Source organism: Amaranthus tricolor, chromosome 9 (genome assembly GCF_026212465.1).
Source record: "Amaranthus tricolor cultivar Red isolate AtriRed21 chromosome 9, ASM2621246v1, whole genome shotgun sequence".
Lineage (NCBI taxonomy): Eukaryota > Viridiplantae > Streptophyta > Magnoliopsida > Caryophyllales > Amaranthaceae > Amaranthus > Amaranthus tricolor.
Window position 1 is genome coordinate 27896196 of NC_080055.1, and position 16547 is coordinate 27912742.

At 33.5% G+C, this 16547-nt stretch overlaps 1 protein-coding gene across 2 annotated transcripts; it reads left to right on the top strand.

Moving 5' to 3' along the window:
• The first annotated feature begins 5000 nt into the window (after window positions 1–5000).
• LOC130823908 (E3 ubiquitin-protein ligase COP1-like) lies at window positions 5001–16462 on the top strand. Of its 2 annotated transcripts, XM_057688736.1 has the most exons (14): window positions 5001–5455; window positions 9580–9657; window positions 10691–10846; window positions 11391–11726; window positions 12108–12262; window positions 12371–12436; window positions 13165–13243; window positions 13594–13749; window positions 13833–13931; window positions 14326–14382; window positions 14503–14607; window positions 14830–15009; window positions 15352–15462; window positions 15540–16462. In XM_057688736.1, exons 1-14 carry the CDS (start codon window positions 5003–5005, stop codon window positions 15708–15710), a joined length of 2202 nt encoding a protein of 733 aa, XP_057544719.1. In that variant the 5' UTR covers window positions 5001–5002; the 3' UTR covers window positions 15711–16462. The 2 variants fall into 2 exon arrangements, with proteins under 2 accessions (XP_057544719.1, XP_057544720.1); XM_057688737.1 differs by lacking the exon at window positions 14326–14382 and having other exon boundaries at window positions 5003–5455.
• Window positions 16463–16547: the final 85 nt, after the last annotated feature.

Consider the following 16547-nt stretch of genomic DNA (forward strand, 5'->3'; position numbering starts at 1 on the left):
ACTGTGTGCTGTCCTTTTTCCCTAACCTTGGCTCAGTTGCTTGAAATTGAGAATAAGTTGTATGTGAAACCGTAACATCCATAATCGAGGTACTCGTAAATCCTAAACAGCTTGGATTCGTTCATGGCGGAAAGATTAGTTGATGTGTCTAGTAATCAAGGTTGTTAAAATCGCGATCCGGATCGTAAAATCGTACGATTTTATGATTCCAATTGCACCTATCGAGTTGAATCGAGGTTAAAATTAGACTTGGGCAAAATCGTTAGAATCGATTAAAATCGGTAAAATCGTAAAATTGTACCGATTTTACAAAATAGGCATTTTAAGAGAAAATTCTTAAATATTATAGGTCATGCGACAATTTTTGACCTATTTGTTACTTTAAATTAGAAGAAATATCGTTTTACATCTTCTTTTCACCTTTATTTGTCATTTTCTGTAATTATTCATCATTATTTTTCTTTTTTTTTCATGTCTACTGTAGCTTCTAAGTTATTCTTCCCCAACCTACTTGTAAGATATTTATGTAATGCACTTAAATTAACGTATTGGAAAAAAAAGTTTTTTAGTGGTGAAAATTAATCTGTGCACTCTTGATAAGTGCAATTATTTGCACTTATTTATATCATTTTATACTCCTTAATGATGATTATTGTTAGTAATTTCGTACTTATTTTAAAGATTTATGCTACTCTACCCATTTTGGTTATTCATGTTGATTTTGAGCCGCGTTTTTAAGCATAATTCTTATGGTTTTAATGTTGATGGAGTTTACTAAGGAGATTATTTCTCGTTTAAAGATGTTTTATAATGAAGATGGGCAAAAGAGTTGAAAAGTGTTAAAATACAAAAGTTTTGAGGTGAAATTTGATATATGCTCACTCTTTTGGTCATAACTTTTGATGAAAAGATCGCAGTAATGCAAGGCTTGCGTCATCGGAAAGTAGACTTCAAGAGCTTTCCAACGGTATATTATATGTCTAATTCCGACAACCGAGCAACAAATGGAGACTGTTTAAAGTTCGCCAGTCAGAAGCTAAACGACGAGCCGTCGTCTGAATGCGACGACTCGTCGCTTCTTCACTGAACTCTCATACCCAGGCAGAAACAAAGCGACGACTCGTCGCCTGAAAGCCACGACTCGTCTCCAACCTGCTGATATCCAAATCTGACGGTTTTCTTTTACTATTTTAGTGGTTTTATTTATTTTTAGCTTTATTTTATTATTAGAAATCAGTTATTATTGGGGAGATTGTTCCCCAAGTAACCTTAGAATATAAATACGCATAGTTAATTTCATTTTTTTGTGCTTTTAGTGCCCTAGATGCCCTAATGCTCTAGTTTTCATTATTAGTTTATTAAGCTTAGTTTTTATGTTTTTCATTGCAACTTTCATTTATTTATGCAATCTATGGTTTGTTTATGTTTCAATTTGTAAGTTTCTCTATCTTGTCCTTTAATAATTCATCAAACTGTTTTTAATTCATTATTTTCATCATTTTCATCATCTAAATTAGGGTTTTGCTTATTATTAATTTCATGTTAGTTATTATGTCTAGTGAGTAGATTATCTTTCTAGGATTAAGGGATTGACCCTAATTCGAAGCATGAAATGATATTTGATCGATTAATTGTGTGAAATTTGGGTCAATGATTAAACCTATGCTTAATGAGCCTTAGTTTAGATATCTTTATTAACTTTTTCAATAAAATGGAAGTTTGAGATTAGGATTAATTTAAGATTGAGGTATATTTAAGTTAAATTCCTATTAGTTTAACCAATAAAACAGAAGTTTGAGGATTAATATTAGTAAGGTCTTAACCAATAAAGCGGAAGCTTGAGATTAATTAGATCACGTTTAATCATGCCAAAGGCTCAATTTTATACAATTATGAGAGTAATTGACTCCCATGTTAGAATTAGATGATTCCTGACATCCTATATTTGCTTTATTACCACCGTCTTCATATTAATTTTTGACTTAGCTTTACTTATTAGTTTCAATTGCATCATTTTGATTTTTTTCATAGTTGTGTTAGATTCTCAAACCGATTATATTGTTTGTCCGTATCTCGTACTTATAAACTAAACAAATTTATTAACTCGCTTCCCTGGGTTCGACCCGTATTGCTACACGTACACCGTGCGTTTGCGGTTATTAAAATTCGCCCCTATCAACTCCATTTGTCTAGGTTTGTGTAGAGTAACTAGACACTAAGTCAATTTGTCTGTTTTTTGTTAAATGATATAAAATTACAACTTAGAATTAAATATTCTATGAATTATATTGTAAAAATAATAGGTAAAAACGAATCTAAATGTATTTTACATTGAAAATAACTCAACAATAAATACAAACGACAATTACGTCTTAAACTTGCAAGATTTATAAAATCGGTCGATTTTACAATTTGATTTTACAATCCGATTCTGAAAGTTGCTTTCGATTCAAGTAAAATTCCGATTTTAACAACCACAAGGATGTTTTTGACAGTAGGTTGCGGGTCTCACTGGGTGCCTTCCTATTCTGGGTAAACCATATTTTGGGCACAGTTCTAGTTTTAGTACTGTATCATTCTTCTCATCTCTCTTCAGTGAAATTTGTACTTAGACCACAGAATAGTTACCGATTAATAACTGCTCTGATACTGACAATAACTTGCTCCATTGATCCTAATAAGTTGGTTATTGACAAAGACTAAAATTGTTAAAATCGAAATTTAGAGTCGTTAAAACCTGTAGCATCGAATCGAAGAATCGTAAAATTATACAATAAACTTAAATTTGCTATCTAGTCATCATTTTTCACCTTAAAAGTTTAAGTTTATTAATTAAAGTTTCATTCACTTTATTTTCAAGAATAAAATAGAAAAATATTTAATAATTAGTTTAAATCTTTATACCGATGAAGAAATTTATTTTTTAAAAATTATGATGATGAATCATTGAATTGTAAGAAAAATTAATGAAAATGGTACATTAGAAAAATTAAGAATAAAATTTGTAGAATTGAATCGTTAAATCGTAGGATCGTAAAATCGTGTTATGATTCTACCTCTATAAATTTTTTATTTTGATTAGAATCGTAAGATTCTCCAACTTCTACAATTCAAATCGCTCACTTATTTTTAGATCGTAAAATCATAGAATCGTGATTTTAGTAACCATAAACACATTTGTGCTCGCACTAAGTTTATATTATTGTTGGAAAATCAGTGAAAGTTCGTATTATTCAGGATAATTTTTCCTTTTCCTTATTGATCAACTAATGTAGTTTAAAGAAGAGAAAGTCATAATTTTGTGATAAAGAATTCAACATATCACTCATTTGTAAGTTTGAATAGTTTCAATTTAAAATCCATAGCATAGGAAAATTTTCATTCCTGACTAAAATTGTTAATTTCTGAAGAGAAGAGTTATGTTAAAGATAAATAGGAATATAGGGTTATAAGAAATTGAAGAACATCTGATAAATTGATGATTCTCATATATTATATTGGTTGAAGAGATTGGTAATGACAAGAAATTGAAGAACATCAGCGTTGAGATTATTCTGTGTCATTTCTGATTATTTTTGACCCTAAACGAAACATAAAAAAAAGGCTCTTATATAAGTAAAGTTTCAGTTCTTTTTTCTCCAACTATACATCATATAATTTCTTTTTTCATCACATTAATGTACAAATTTAAGATCATATAATGATATGGTACTTGTGCACAATCTAAATTTTAATAATAAATTGAACTCAATTTGGGCCCTTTTATAAGTTGGACTCTATACAGTTGCACCACAAAACTACCCTCTAGGAATGGTCTTGAAATTAGTAAGGATTGAGAGAAACAAGCTTAAGATGAATATAGGAAAAAGAGATATAATTAAAGTTGTGATTGTTAGAGTAATTTTCTTCTCATCAATGGTAAAATGGGGATTAAAATTTAGCTTTTGTAAGTTTTGAACTCCTAAATAATATCACAAGAAGACATGTGATCAATTGAGCTATACTTGACTAAAAAACTATAAGGATTTGTTAATATATGAGATCTAGTTTTTAGGGGACTTTAGGCGATCTGACACTTTAAATAGGCCTAAAATCGCCACTGAAAAATTCTTATATGTACCAAACTAGATCTTGCTAAGTGTTATGAACATTCTAACCGTTCGTTAATAAGAATATTAATAATCATCTAAAAAATTCTTTTTTTCAAAAATTATATTTGAATGAAAAACAAATATATTATAGTAGATAGCTTTTGTAAAAAAAAAAACTGTTAATTTTTAACTCCATTTTTGTTTTGTAAAGTGGAGAAAATTTTATTTACCAAATCACATGTAATGTATATCATTTTAAAAATATTTTTCCAAAAATCAATTAAATAGACAACATTGTGCCAGAACGATTAGTGTTTTTATTGGCTTTTTTGATTGATTTTGATTTTTGACTTTTTTAATTGATCAAACAACAACAAAAAAAATAAAATTGATGAATGAGTTTTAAGCTAGTTGAAAAGTTATCTTTTCATCCAAAAATCTTTTATTGACTTTTTTGACTTATTTTTCATTAATAAACAGTCAATATGGAGCAAATAACCTTTACCAAACATCTATATATTAATTATCTTAAATAATTAACTTAAACAACTAATTGTTAATCAATATTTTCAATTGGTGAAAATTATTCGGCCAACAACTTCAATTAATAGTCATTTACAAATCAAATATTTATAATTAATCACTGTGATGAGTAAATCACTCCACAAAAAGATAAAAAAAATAATAATAAAATATATAAAACCAAAAAAATAAATTAAAATAACAAAACTCTCACTTTATTAATTTTTACAACACAAAAATAATTTAATAACAAATAATTGGTAACCAAAAGTTTCAACATCACAACACCTGAAAAGTCCATGTCTCTCCAAAAATTAAATTTCTCTTCATAATGACCCCACACTCAATAAAAATCTCCACCAATCTTCTTCTTCAATCTTCATGATTCAATGACAAACCACCCGCCATATTTACGTGGTCTCCTTCCACCCTCATATCCTATTTCTCTCTCTAAAATTTCCAATTTTTTTCTTCTATCGCACGTCAATCTTCAATCCTCTCTCACTCTCTCTTCACTCAAAAACCTTGAAGAAATCTCTACAATGGCGGAATCTTCCATTGGTGGTGGTGGTGGTGGTGGAGGAGGAGCTCTTGTTCCTTCAATGAAAACTGATTCTCCGCTTGAAACTTCATCTGGTGATGGTGGTGAATCAATTGCCTGCGATAAGGATTTTCTATGTCCGATTTGCATGCAGATTATTAAAGATGCTTTTCTAACTGCTTGTGGACATAGCTATTGTTACATGTGTATTTTCACTCATCTTCGTAATAAATGCAATTGCCCTTGCTGTGGTCGTTTTCTCACTCCTAAGCTTATTTTCCCTAATTTCGCTCTCGATAAGGTTCGTTTCTGCAATTATTTGATTTGTTATTCTTTCACCTTGTGACTTGTTTGATTTCTGTGCTAAAATTGTTGATGGTGAGTGAATTGATGTAGTACGTGATTTTCGATTGAGGAATGTAATGTGGAGTTGAATTTTTAGTTTTTTGACATGTGATTGCGATTCTTCTCTTTATTTGTCTACGAACTTGTATCAGAAATTTGAATTTCGTGATGTATTTTTTTCCGAGTGAAATCTGTAGTGAAATCATTATTTGTTGATAGAAAAATGCCCTGGAATTTGCAAGAATTTTTATTCTGCTATTTGGACTGATTATAGGTACCCTCTGTTTCTCAATACATCAGTTTGACTTTACAGTCCAACTTTAGATTATTGATATGTTTAATTACACATTGACTATTGTTGGAGTTTGGTGTGACTTTGAGTGCACCAATGGAGTTTGAAGAGGTTGATGGTGTATGGATGAGTATATGTGAGTGTATGGTGTGTATGTGCATGATAAATTGGCTTCAAATGAGCAGCTCGACCAAGTCCTTGGCCTGCTCCACCGAGCCTACTGGCTTGACTACATCAGAGACTATTCTGTCTTCATGCTCGACCAGTTTGCTCATCGCTCTTGACCCCCTGCTTTGCTCGACCGGTCGAGTGGGGGTCTGCTCAGCCACTGTTTTCTTTTTGCGATAATTGTTGTGGCTAATCATTAGGGATGAGCCTTTTCCTCATTTACTCCCATATGTACACATATATAAATAGAAGTCCCTACACTCATTCCCATGAAGATTCTAACCCTAAACCAAAACACAAACCCTTCTCTTTCTCTTTCTCTATTCTTCTTCTCCAAGTGTAATTCTCCATTGTATGAGTTCTTGAGAACTCCATTGATTCTTCACATAATACAAGCAAGCTAACCACCACCGAGGACGTAGCCCACATTGGGTGAACCTCGTAATTCTTGTGTCTTTTTTTTATTGCATTATTTCTTATTGCTTTTCATTACTAGTTTAGTGAAGTGTTTGTTTCTTTGCATAGAACACCTCTACCATAGTTCTTGGGTTGTTAGGGATAAAGTTTGAACCTTCAGACCCTAGTGTGCTTAGTTTTTTTCAACTCTAATTATTATAAAATTATACGAGACTAATTAGATAGGAATACCATGATGTTGATGTCTAAAATATTTATTAATCACTAAGATTAATTTATATTTGTCAAAGTGATTTTGTGGATTCTTGGATTTATTAGATTCCTAGCTAAACTACTAAAGGCAAGTTAAATGTGTCAAGCATGTGATTTTGATGCAAGATATTCTTGTGTTTGTTCAATTATTATTTGCCTAACACCTATCTATTTAAATGACACCAATCTTCCTACTTTTCTTAGTCATAAATCATAATTATTCTCGATCCCATTGGTTTGGCTAACTGTTAGGAAACTACTCTCGTTGTCCACGGAGGAGGTTATGAGCATGTTTAACATGTTCGACCGCCCTGAATGCCAAAAAATTGGAAGCCTAGTATATATTAGGTGTTTTAAGATACAGGATTGTTAGAAAATATTATAATTTTTTAAATTACATAGGGCCTTTAAAAAAAAATTCAATTTTTGCTCCGCCCTGTGTCCACCTGATTTTCCCCATTTACCATATAAGCCCATTGTTAGGCAATTGCTCTTCTTGCTTTAGACTCCCTCCGATTGCTTATACTTTGCATCTTTTTTCTTTTAATTTGTCCCACCTATTTTGTACATTTATTTTTTTTTTTATAATGGTACCATACTTCTCTATGATGTAATCTACTAATTTATAATTTTTTAACCTCATCAACTTATGTCCACTCAGTTATTCACATTTATCCAGAGGTGAAAAGTAGAAGGGTTTAGCTAAATGCTTTTTGTTTTCCAATATCTAAGATTCTTAGAAAAGCAAGCAAAAGTGTTTGGGAGCAGAATCAGCTCAATAAAAGAATTAAAGTTGACTACTTAGATTTTTAGAGTATTCCTTTAAGAAATGAATCTTGAAACAACACCTTTGAAAGACAAGGGGTGTTGAAAAATCTTTTAAAAGATTCACTGAACTGCAAATCTCAAGGATATAAAAGTATATGGGACCTTTCAGTTCACAGATTGGAAACTTTGATTGTGAGGTGTATCTAAAGAATTGTTGTTTTAACTTCACATACATGAAACTTGTAAAATGTGGAATATAAGATGTGGTAAAACTTTTTCTTAGTTGTAAGGTTGATATTTGATCGTCTAAATCCAAATTACTTCTACAATGTATCAACACTGGAGTTAAATTTAATTGTAAACCTCAAAAAATATCATGAAAGAAATTGTCAAAGTCTACTCTTACCTCTAGATGTTTAGATTCATAATATCAAGTGATTGAGGGTGTTGTACGAGCATTACAAGATTGACGCTAGCGGAGAGTGCAGTTATTTACTTGACACTTAGTGTGTTGTTTCTTCTAAAAGAAATTTTCAAACGTGGAGTGAAGTTTACCATATAGTTTGATAAAGTGAAAGGAATATATGAACAATTGAAATTATTCACTTATAATTGATTGTGAATATCACTTGTGAATATCAATTTCTTATTTTGATGAAATTTTTCCTCACTCATATGCATTATCTCTGCATGAGTTCCCAAAAGAAAGGTTTACCTGAATGTAATTAGAATCAAGAAGGGGTGTTCTCTTCAAGGGGAAATTCAGATTTTTCAATAAACATAATTCAGAGTAATTGTTTGCAATTGTTCAAGGGAAATACAGGTGTATTTCTGTCCTGGGTGGATCCTTTGTGAGTGAAGCAAAAGGGAACATTCAGCTTTTCCACAAGGATTAAGAGAGTGAATCTTAATCTAAGTGTGAGGAAGAGGCCAGTGGCTGAGTGAAGGTCGCTTGTTTCTGTCCACGACACAGAGCCATTCCAAAGGAATTGTTCTGGTCACCTTCTGTTTTCATTTAAAATAGAAGGCTTGTGTGTGTCTCTGTGTCAAGATCAGTCTTGACATTGTTCTTGGAAGGATTTATCAGATTCTTGAAGTTTTCAACCCCATACTCGCATCTCTTGAATCAATCATGAGAGGTACTCCCATTCCAGTTTCTGCTGACAAATCTTGCTTATTGGAGATGGTAAGCTGTTCACTTCATTTTTAGGGGCAATGCATGGTGAGTACTGAATACATAATAAACAAAATTAGAAGACGAGAACTTTTCCAGTTTTGGGATATAGGAATTCAAGAGACAACAGAATTATTGATGGCAAGTGAGTTTGGTGTCTGGAAAGTCTTTGTTAGGTTTGACTGTGTGTTAAGGTATGTAAAGCTGTCCAGGAAATTGATTCATACTGAAACTTCCCTTCAAGACAGGAGACTTAATGCTTGATGGAAGTGTAGGGCAGTCCCATATTGTATGTGAGCATTAGTATCAAAGGAAAATATTTTGAACAAATGATTGTAGTATTATGACATCTTTCAGAAAGGACAAAATCATGAAGTTTTGCATACTTTGGAAAATTCATGAAGCATAAAGAGAATTTCAGCATTTTTATTCAAATTTCTGGATTTATCTTCCATCTAGACCTTCACTAAGGAGTATTTTGTTGTGAAGATTTGAACAAAGTGTACATCTAAATACCGTCTCTGCAATGACTTGTACTAATAGTGTTAGATTGTCACATATTATATCTGAACTTTTTAGAATTTGTGATGGTAGTTTGTATTAACCACAAAATTAAATGATTGTATTAGCCCCAAAATTGAAAACATATAAACGCTCTTTATGAATTCTGATGTTCTTTAATTTTTGCCTTCACAAACTAGATCTCAATCTAGTTCTAACTTCTAATACCTTACACACCATGATGGATTCTTTTGATTAATGAAGGCTACAATTGCCCTTTTCTCTTGCATCCCATTTTAGGTGGGGTTTTGTATGTTTGGATAATGATCGACATTTTTATGGATCCAATTCTGGAAAATCTTCCTCTCCCCCTCTCCCAAATTTGGTATTATTGGTTACACTGGAAACTTTATGAAGGCTAAAGTCATTGCATGTTAGCAGTCCTTCATTCTAATTTTTAAAATTGAAACTCATAGAATCCTGTAACCAATGTATCTCATTTTTGCAGATTTTGAAAAAGATGTCCAATCATCAGTTTGCAAAAAATGCCTCTTCAAGTGATCAAATTCGCCGAGCACTGCAGCAGGTTAGTTGACCTCCGTAAGAATGAGTGCACATTGTTGGTCCCCCACCCCTTGTCCATCCTTCTTATGAATTTATCGTAGTCTTTTTGCTAAGTTTCATCCTGATACAAAAACCTTGGAACTTTTTTGAAGTCTTGATCCTTATAGGAACATCATAGGAAATTTGGTACTTTTACCCTATCTCTTTTTGATATTCATAATTCAGTAGTTTTTAAAATAGTTTGACTTTGTATTCTTTAGGCTTGTAATGCATTATGTGTATATTGGAAATGAATAATTAGAAATATCCCCTTAAAGCTAATAAAAATTATTGGAATCATATTGTTCTCATACCAAAAGCCAAATAAAGGATTTCTGATTTGATTAATGGCATTGAAGAAGTGGAATGGGATATAATGGAATGGATTATTTCTGCATTTGCATTTGTATGTCTGTAACAATGAGTTGATTGTAATCTTCAATGAGTAGTGAATGGAGAGCGGATATTTGAGTTTCAAACCTATGGGCTTTCAGTGTCGGGAAAGATTACCTCCATTGACATTGAATATTTCTTACTAGATTTTACTGGTGTAGAAGCCATCTAGATCCTCTTTCCTATCAACAGTTCATGGGCTTTTCTTTAGTCAAGTTGACTTCTACATCATGTGGTTTTGGTTTTTTTTTTTTCTTTCTTTTGATGTTTTTTGTGAGCATCAACAAAAGTTCTTGTGATGTGCAAGCCTTTCATTACACTGCACATCATCCAATATTTGTAATTGGAATTGTATAGTTGACATGTAACTGATGTGTGGAATGCGACCATTAAAAAAGTTGATATAGCTTTTTAGTTGATTTGTAGCGGTTGAGCTTGCTAATTTTCTTTTAAATGAGTAAAATTTCTGCGTGCCCCATTTTTATGTGGTAAATATAGTCTACTTTGTTACTTGTTAGTTATTATTGTTGCCAAAACTAGTATCATTGCAATTTGTATGTTCCACTTGTGATTCATCTAACCTTTTAAGTTAGAGCTCACTCTTTGATATACTCTGTAGACAGGGCTGTGATGTGTCTGTGAAGGATCTTGATTGCCTTTTGTCACTACTAGCAGAAAAAAAGAGAAAGATGGAGCAAGAGGAAGCTGAGACAAATTTGCAACTTCTTCTCGAGTTTTTGGTGTCTTTGAGGAAAAGAAAATTAGAAGAGCTTAGTCAGGTGTGTGTTCTATTGAATTTAATATTCTAGATGTTGGACTACTTTGCCGGTGAAAATTCTTGATAATGGTGTTTGTTTAATTCTGTATGAGTTTAAATTTGTGCTGAAAATGAGTGTGCCGTCACGTGAGTTAGTGTAAAGCTTTTGAGTTTTGATTACATATGTAACCTTCAAAAAATCATTTTAATGAACTTCATGGTATTCTTCTAATGAATAATGATGTAAAGTATGATTAGAAACCCCCCTGTCTTCTTTTTTCCCCCTTATGTCAATGTGAATCTTCATTATACGATTCCTTTTCCTCCTCTAGACTGTGATGTATTCACTTCTTTATTTTTATGGAATTTGTTTAAAAATGAACAAGTAAAGCCTTGGTGGGCAGGTGGGCACTAGCCACTAAATAGATGTTCTTCCTTTTAAACAATGTGAGTTTCATTCTATAGCTTTTGGGTTTGGTACACATCTTTGTAGTTGTATCCTTGTATATTAAGCTACTACCCTGCAGTCAATTAGCGTTTTAACACCATTTATATTTATATTTTAGATACAAAATGATCTCCAGTACATCAAAGAGGATATAGATGCTGTTCAAAAATACACAAGAGATCTGTGGAATGTAAATAAGAGTTGTACAGCCAGATTGAGTTTGAGAGAGGATGATTTAGATATAACAGGCATTTGTCCAATAGCACCGAGGTCCTTGGCCGGTGGTTCTGCTACACAGCAAGTCATGTTATCAGGTCTACTATGTGGAGGAGACAGTGTGAGTGGTCGATGTTCTAAAGAAACTTTAGAAAATGATTTTCGTGCTGGCCTTGAATTGTATCAGCTGGCTCCAACAGAAAGATTTAAAGCAAGGAAAAGGCAGGTTGAGACTCAGGTGTGTATTATTGGAATCTATGATCTCCGTTCTAATCCTTTACAGACTAGTGTATTTTAACCATTCCAGGAGCATTGTTATTATACATTTTGCATGTGTTGTGTGAGTTGTTAATGTGTGTCTTGGAAGTGAAGATTAACTGACCAACCATCATTGACAATACATAGCTCTCATTTGATGTCACAAGTTAGTTCTTGACTTTTATATCTTTGATGTTTATTTACCTGAATAGATGTATGCCAGCCTGCAGCATGAGGGTTACACTGATTAACTAGTAATTTAGTCATGTTGAATTGCTTAATAGTGAGTTCAAGGAAGTTTTTTTTAAATAGATCCATTGAGCATCAGAATTCCTCATGTTTTCCTCTCCACCGTTTACAGTTCAGTGACCTGCAAGAGTGTTACTTGCAAAAAAGGAGGCACTGGGACAAACAAAAACAAGCTGCAGAAAGGGATCTGAGTAATAAGAATAGCTTTGGGTACCATGAAGGACTTGAGGATTTCAAGTCTGTGCTGACTTCTTGTACTCGATACAGGTGTATACTATATCTACCTTTTTAATTCCTCGGAAGCCTCCTCATACTTGGTTTATTAAAATTTCTGTTTCTTTTCCTTTTTGCTTCTCTTTGGTGGGTCTGATACAGCCAATTGAAGGTTGTTTCAGAGTTGAGGCTTGGCAATGTTTTTCACTCAGCCAATATTATATCCAGGTAGGTCATTTTCTTTGAATATGAGCTTCTTTTATCCTTAATTCCAGGGGCTGAGACTCACATAGGTTTTAGTCTGTCTCTAAAGACTTGTTCAAAATTTGAAATGTAAATCCTATGATAATTATTTTATGGAGGTTTTCTTCTACAATTAACCATCAGCTGTATATTTTATTTTGTTTTGGCCCCAGGCCCCTAAGCTAGAAGATTTCTCCATTCTTTAAGGTGCCACTTCCTTGTGTCATTTTTGTTGGGACTTTATAGCATAAGATGTTCAGGATGTGAAATAAATAATTATCTTTTGTTTAATGTTTATGAGTTGAGCTGATGATGTTCATGCTAATTTTATAACTTCATGGAACACATAGCTGCTTATGGCAATTCTATGGATGACATGAGTGATGAAACAACTGCTCTCTCGTTTTCGTTTCTTTCTATCTGCTTGTCTGTTTATGATTAGTTGGTCTTTTGTAAGAAAAACATATGGTCGTCGTGGCATTTAATATAGTTTCAAATCTATGTTGAAATGCAACTCACTTCAAATATCTGGTTGTGGGTCTAGATCAAAATGTTTTGTTCTGAGTCGAATTTGTTTTAAACTCAGTACCATACTGCTCAATTGTCTCTTCTTGCTTGTTATCTTGTGCTATCTTTACGCAATGACCAAGCCCTACTTGACTTATTTCTCAGTCGCTGCTTCACCACTTCTAATATGCGCATTTCCATTGCAGCATTGAATTTGACAGAGATCATGATTTGTTTGCAACTGCTGGTGTCTCCAAGAGGATTAAAGTTTTTGAGTTTTCCTCTGTAAGTCCTTTTTAATGCACAGTATTGGAATGTACTCTAATTTTGAGTAATTCTCTTGTAAGTTCAGCAATGTTGTACTCTCCAAGACTAGCTTCTACCATAATAACCCCCTACCTCTATAAATAAAAAAGAAAAGAAAAAAAGGAACAAGAAATGTGGAAAGAATGGGTTGTTGGTCTTTGTGCAACTATAACTAGAAAGTATTTCCTAATTTTGATCATTTCTTTAATCTGTTCCTGTAACAAACCCAGGCTTGCCGGATTCATTTGAAATTTCCTTTCCTTTTTGAAAACATTCTCTAGATGTTATAACTTCAAGTGCTTAACGTTGGGGACTTAATTGCTCTTCAGGTGGTTGATGAACCAGCAGAAGTTCACTGCGCTGTTGTTGACATTGCTACACGATCCAAGCTAAGTTGTTTAAGTTGGAATACGTACACCAAAAATTTCATTGCAAGCAGTGACTACGAGGGCATTGTTACTGTTTGGGATGTTTCTACTCGTCAGGTGATGCCAGTAATCATCTTCTATTCCATCTCATCAAAGGTTTTGGTAATCTTATGCTATATATGTTAATTTTCTGTATAAAGAGTGTTGGAGAATATGAGGAGCATGACAAACGGGCTTGGAGTGTGGATTTTTCTCGTACTCAACCTTCACTGCTGGTATCCGGCGGTGATGACTGCAAGGTATCCAAAATATATCCGTCGCTTTGCAGGTGCTTCAGTTATAAATTGAATATTTAGCTTTCATAGGGTACCTTTTTATTAGAAAATGAATGGAATTTTTCATCCTCAAACATAAAGAGTCTTGGGGAAATATGGTGGGAGTTTAGCTTTCATAGGGTACCCACCATTGCAGGTGCTTCAGTTATAATTTAAAATATTTAGCTTTCATAGGGTACCCACCAAATTCATACCCATACCCGGCCCAACTGGGGCAGATGTGGTACAAAACCCACTAGATTTTACCCATGCCCACCCTAGTCAATGTGCTCTTTTGTGTTTTGATGAATTTATTGTTTCCTTATTTTCTTTCTAAATGTTGAAATCTTCATTGACTAGCACCCTATTTGCTTACAAGGGGTGTGTGACTACATATATGACCACCAGGACAGAGGCATCAACAGCAATGGTGGTGGTAGTGTACCGAACTACCATCTTAACAATTTCTAGTCATCTTTGTGGAAGATATCTTGTCAGATTGGCCTTGGTGTAAAAAAGTATCATGACGCGTTGTGCTTTTCATTCTTCACAACAGGTTAAAATCTGGTGCACCAAACAGGAAAGGAGTGTTCTTAATATTGACATGAACGCAAATATTTGTTCTGTGAAGTGTAATCCTGGATCTAGCATGCATGTGGCTGTACGTATTCTTTTCAACGTATCCTCCTGCTAATATCTCGTCTTCTGAAATCTAGTCATTCGCTGTATCTAGGTTATCTGAATGATTCTGCAAACCTCTCCCCACTCATCACATGTGCAGTGAATCTCTGGGCTTATTCTTTAATACTTCTCGACTTTTTTTATCCACGGTGTCGGTTAATCCATCAGTTCAACCTTTGATGCTGGCTATTTACGTATGCAGGTGGGCTCTGCTGATCATAATATACACTATTATGACTTAAGAAACATTAGTCAGCCTATCCATGTCTTCTCTGGGCATAGAAAAGCTGTTTCTTACGTCAAATTCTTGTCCTCTACCGAGCTGGCCTCTGCATCAACTGATAGCTCATTGCGCTTGTGGGATGTCAAGGAAAATAAGCTGGTAATTATAAATTATATCCCAATTGTTTTAACTGATGGTTGGTAATGATAAAATATATCTCCACATTGTAGTATCTACTAGTTATCAATTACCAATGTGGAGAGGTATGGACAATTGAATAAATTTACTGTGTATGATTGTATGTCTCGAGGGAGTTGGTAGTCATTCTATATCTTTCTGAAATTGGGTGGCAGAAATTAATAGTTTGCTGTCCCACATACTAGTATTTAGAATTCTCTACTTGAACAATCTATGGGGAACATGGTGTTCAATGGTTCATTCTCTCAAATATTTGCTTAATTAATTCTATTCCTTTGCTCATATTCATGTACCACGTTGCAGCTTCAGATTTATAGAGGCCATGTGAACGAGAAGAATTTTGTCGGCCTCACAGCAAATAGTGAATACCTTTCTTGTGGTAGTGAAACAAACGAGGTCTTTGTTTATCACAAGGTAATATGAACCTGTGTTCAATATGCTGTTGTATCTTTCATGATTTTCTCATTGGTTCAATTTCCTTTCACTTGCAGGCTATCTCTAAGCCTGTCGCTCGGTACAAGTTCAATACTTCAGAATTTAACAATGCTGATCATGATAGAGGGTCGTACTTCATTAGTTCGGTGTGTTGGAAGACTGATAGCCCAGTGATTATGGCCGCTAACAGTCAAGGAAATGTCAAAATACTTTCTCTTGCTGCATGAGCTAAATTATAAAGGTAGATAGGATATGGAAAATGCTTGTTACTTCCTTCTAGCTGAAGCCTTTTGCGTATATATGTGATCAGTTATATATAGTTCATTATCCTCGGTAGTATTGTGAATCAATCTCGTAACTATTAGATTTTCTCCTTCCTCATGAATCATAGAGACTAGATCATGCAAAGTTCAATCTAATTCTGGTTCTAGGGTGAAGGTTTCCGGCAAGTAATGATGGGTATTTTTCGAATTTACGCGCCTTATTATTGATGAGTTGGCCTATTGCAAGGTTTTTTACAGGTCTGCAAAAACGCACTAGATAAGGATTTCATATCATGCAATACTTTGTCACCCTTTGAAAGACTGGTTTCTGATTACTTGTTTATAAGGAAAGATTCTGTTCATAAAAATTGAAAATGTTGAAGTGGTTGTAATTTTGCCAGTAAGTGGCATCAAATTACGTGATCGGAGAACTGTGCAACAGTGCAAGTATATTGTAAAGATTAATTTACTTGTAGGTCAAGCACATGATAAGTGAAGTATCTTCGGTTCTTCACTTGTTCAGCAACATTATAAATTCATAGCTCGTAATTCACAACCAGGTAGGGCTGGGGCAAGCAAATACGGGATTAGATTCTCCCCGGATAATGTAATTTACTCAGGATCTAAATATATTTGAAACGACTCTAACTACATTATTGTACAATGAAAGTATTATGTATCTATTACACGTAAAATCAATCTGTAAAATTTCATAGTATTTCTCTATTTGTCCATGTAAAAACGTTTATTCTCTTTAGACCAAAAATAGGAAATGAGTTTATCACTTTAGAGTATACATTT

What these genes read in the sequence shown, in the direction of transcription:
- LOC130823908 (XM_057688736.1), top strand. Translation starts at nt 5,003, where the DNA reads ATGACAAACCACCCGCCATATTTACGTGGTCTCCTTCCACCCTCATAT. An exon ending in CTAATTTCGCTCTCGATAAG is followed by an intron (nt 5,456 to 9,579) that starts GTTCGTTTCTGC and finishes TCATTTTTGCAG; the next exon opens with ATTTTGAAAAAGATGTCCAA. An exon ending in GGGATGTTTCTACTCGTCAG is followed by an intron (nt 13,750 to 13,832) that starts GTGATGCCAGTA and finishes TTCTGTATAAAG; the next exon opens with AGTGTTGGAGAATATGAGGA.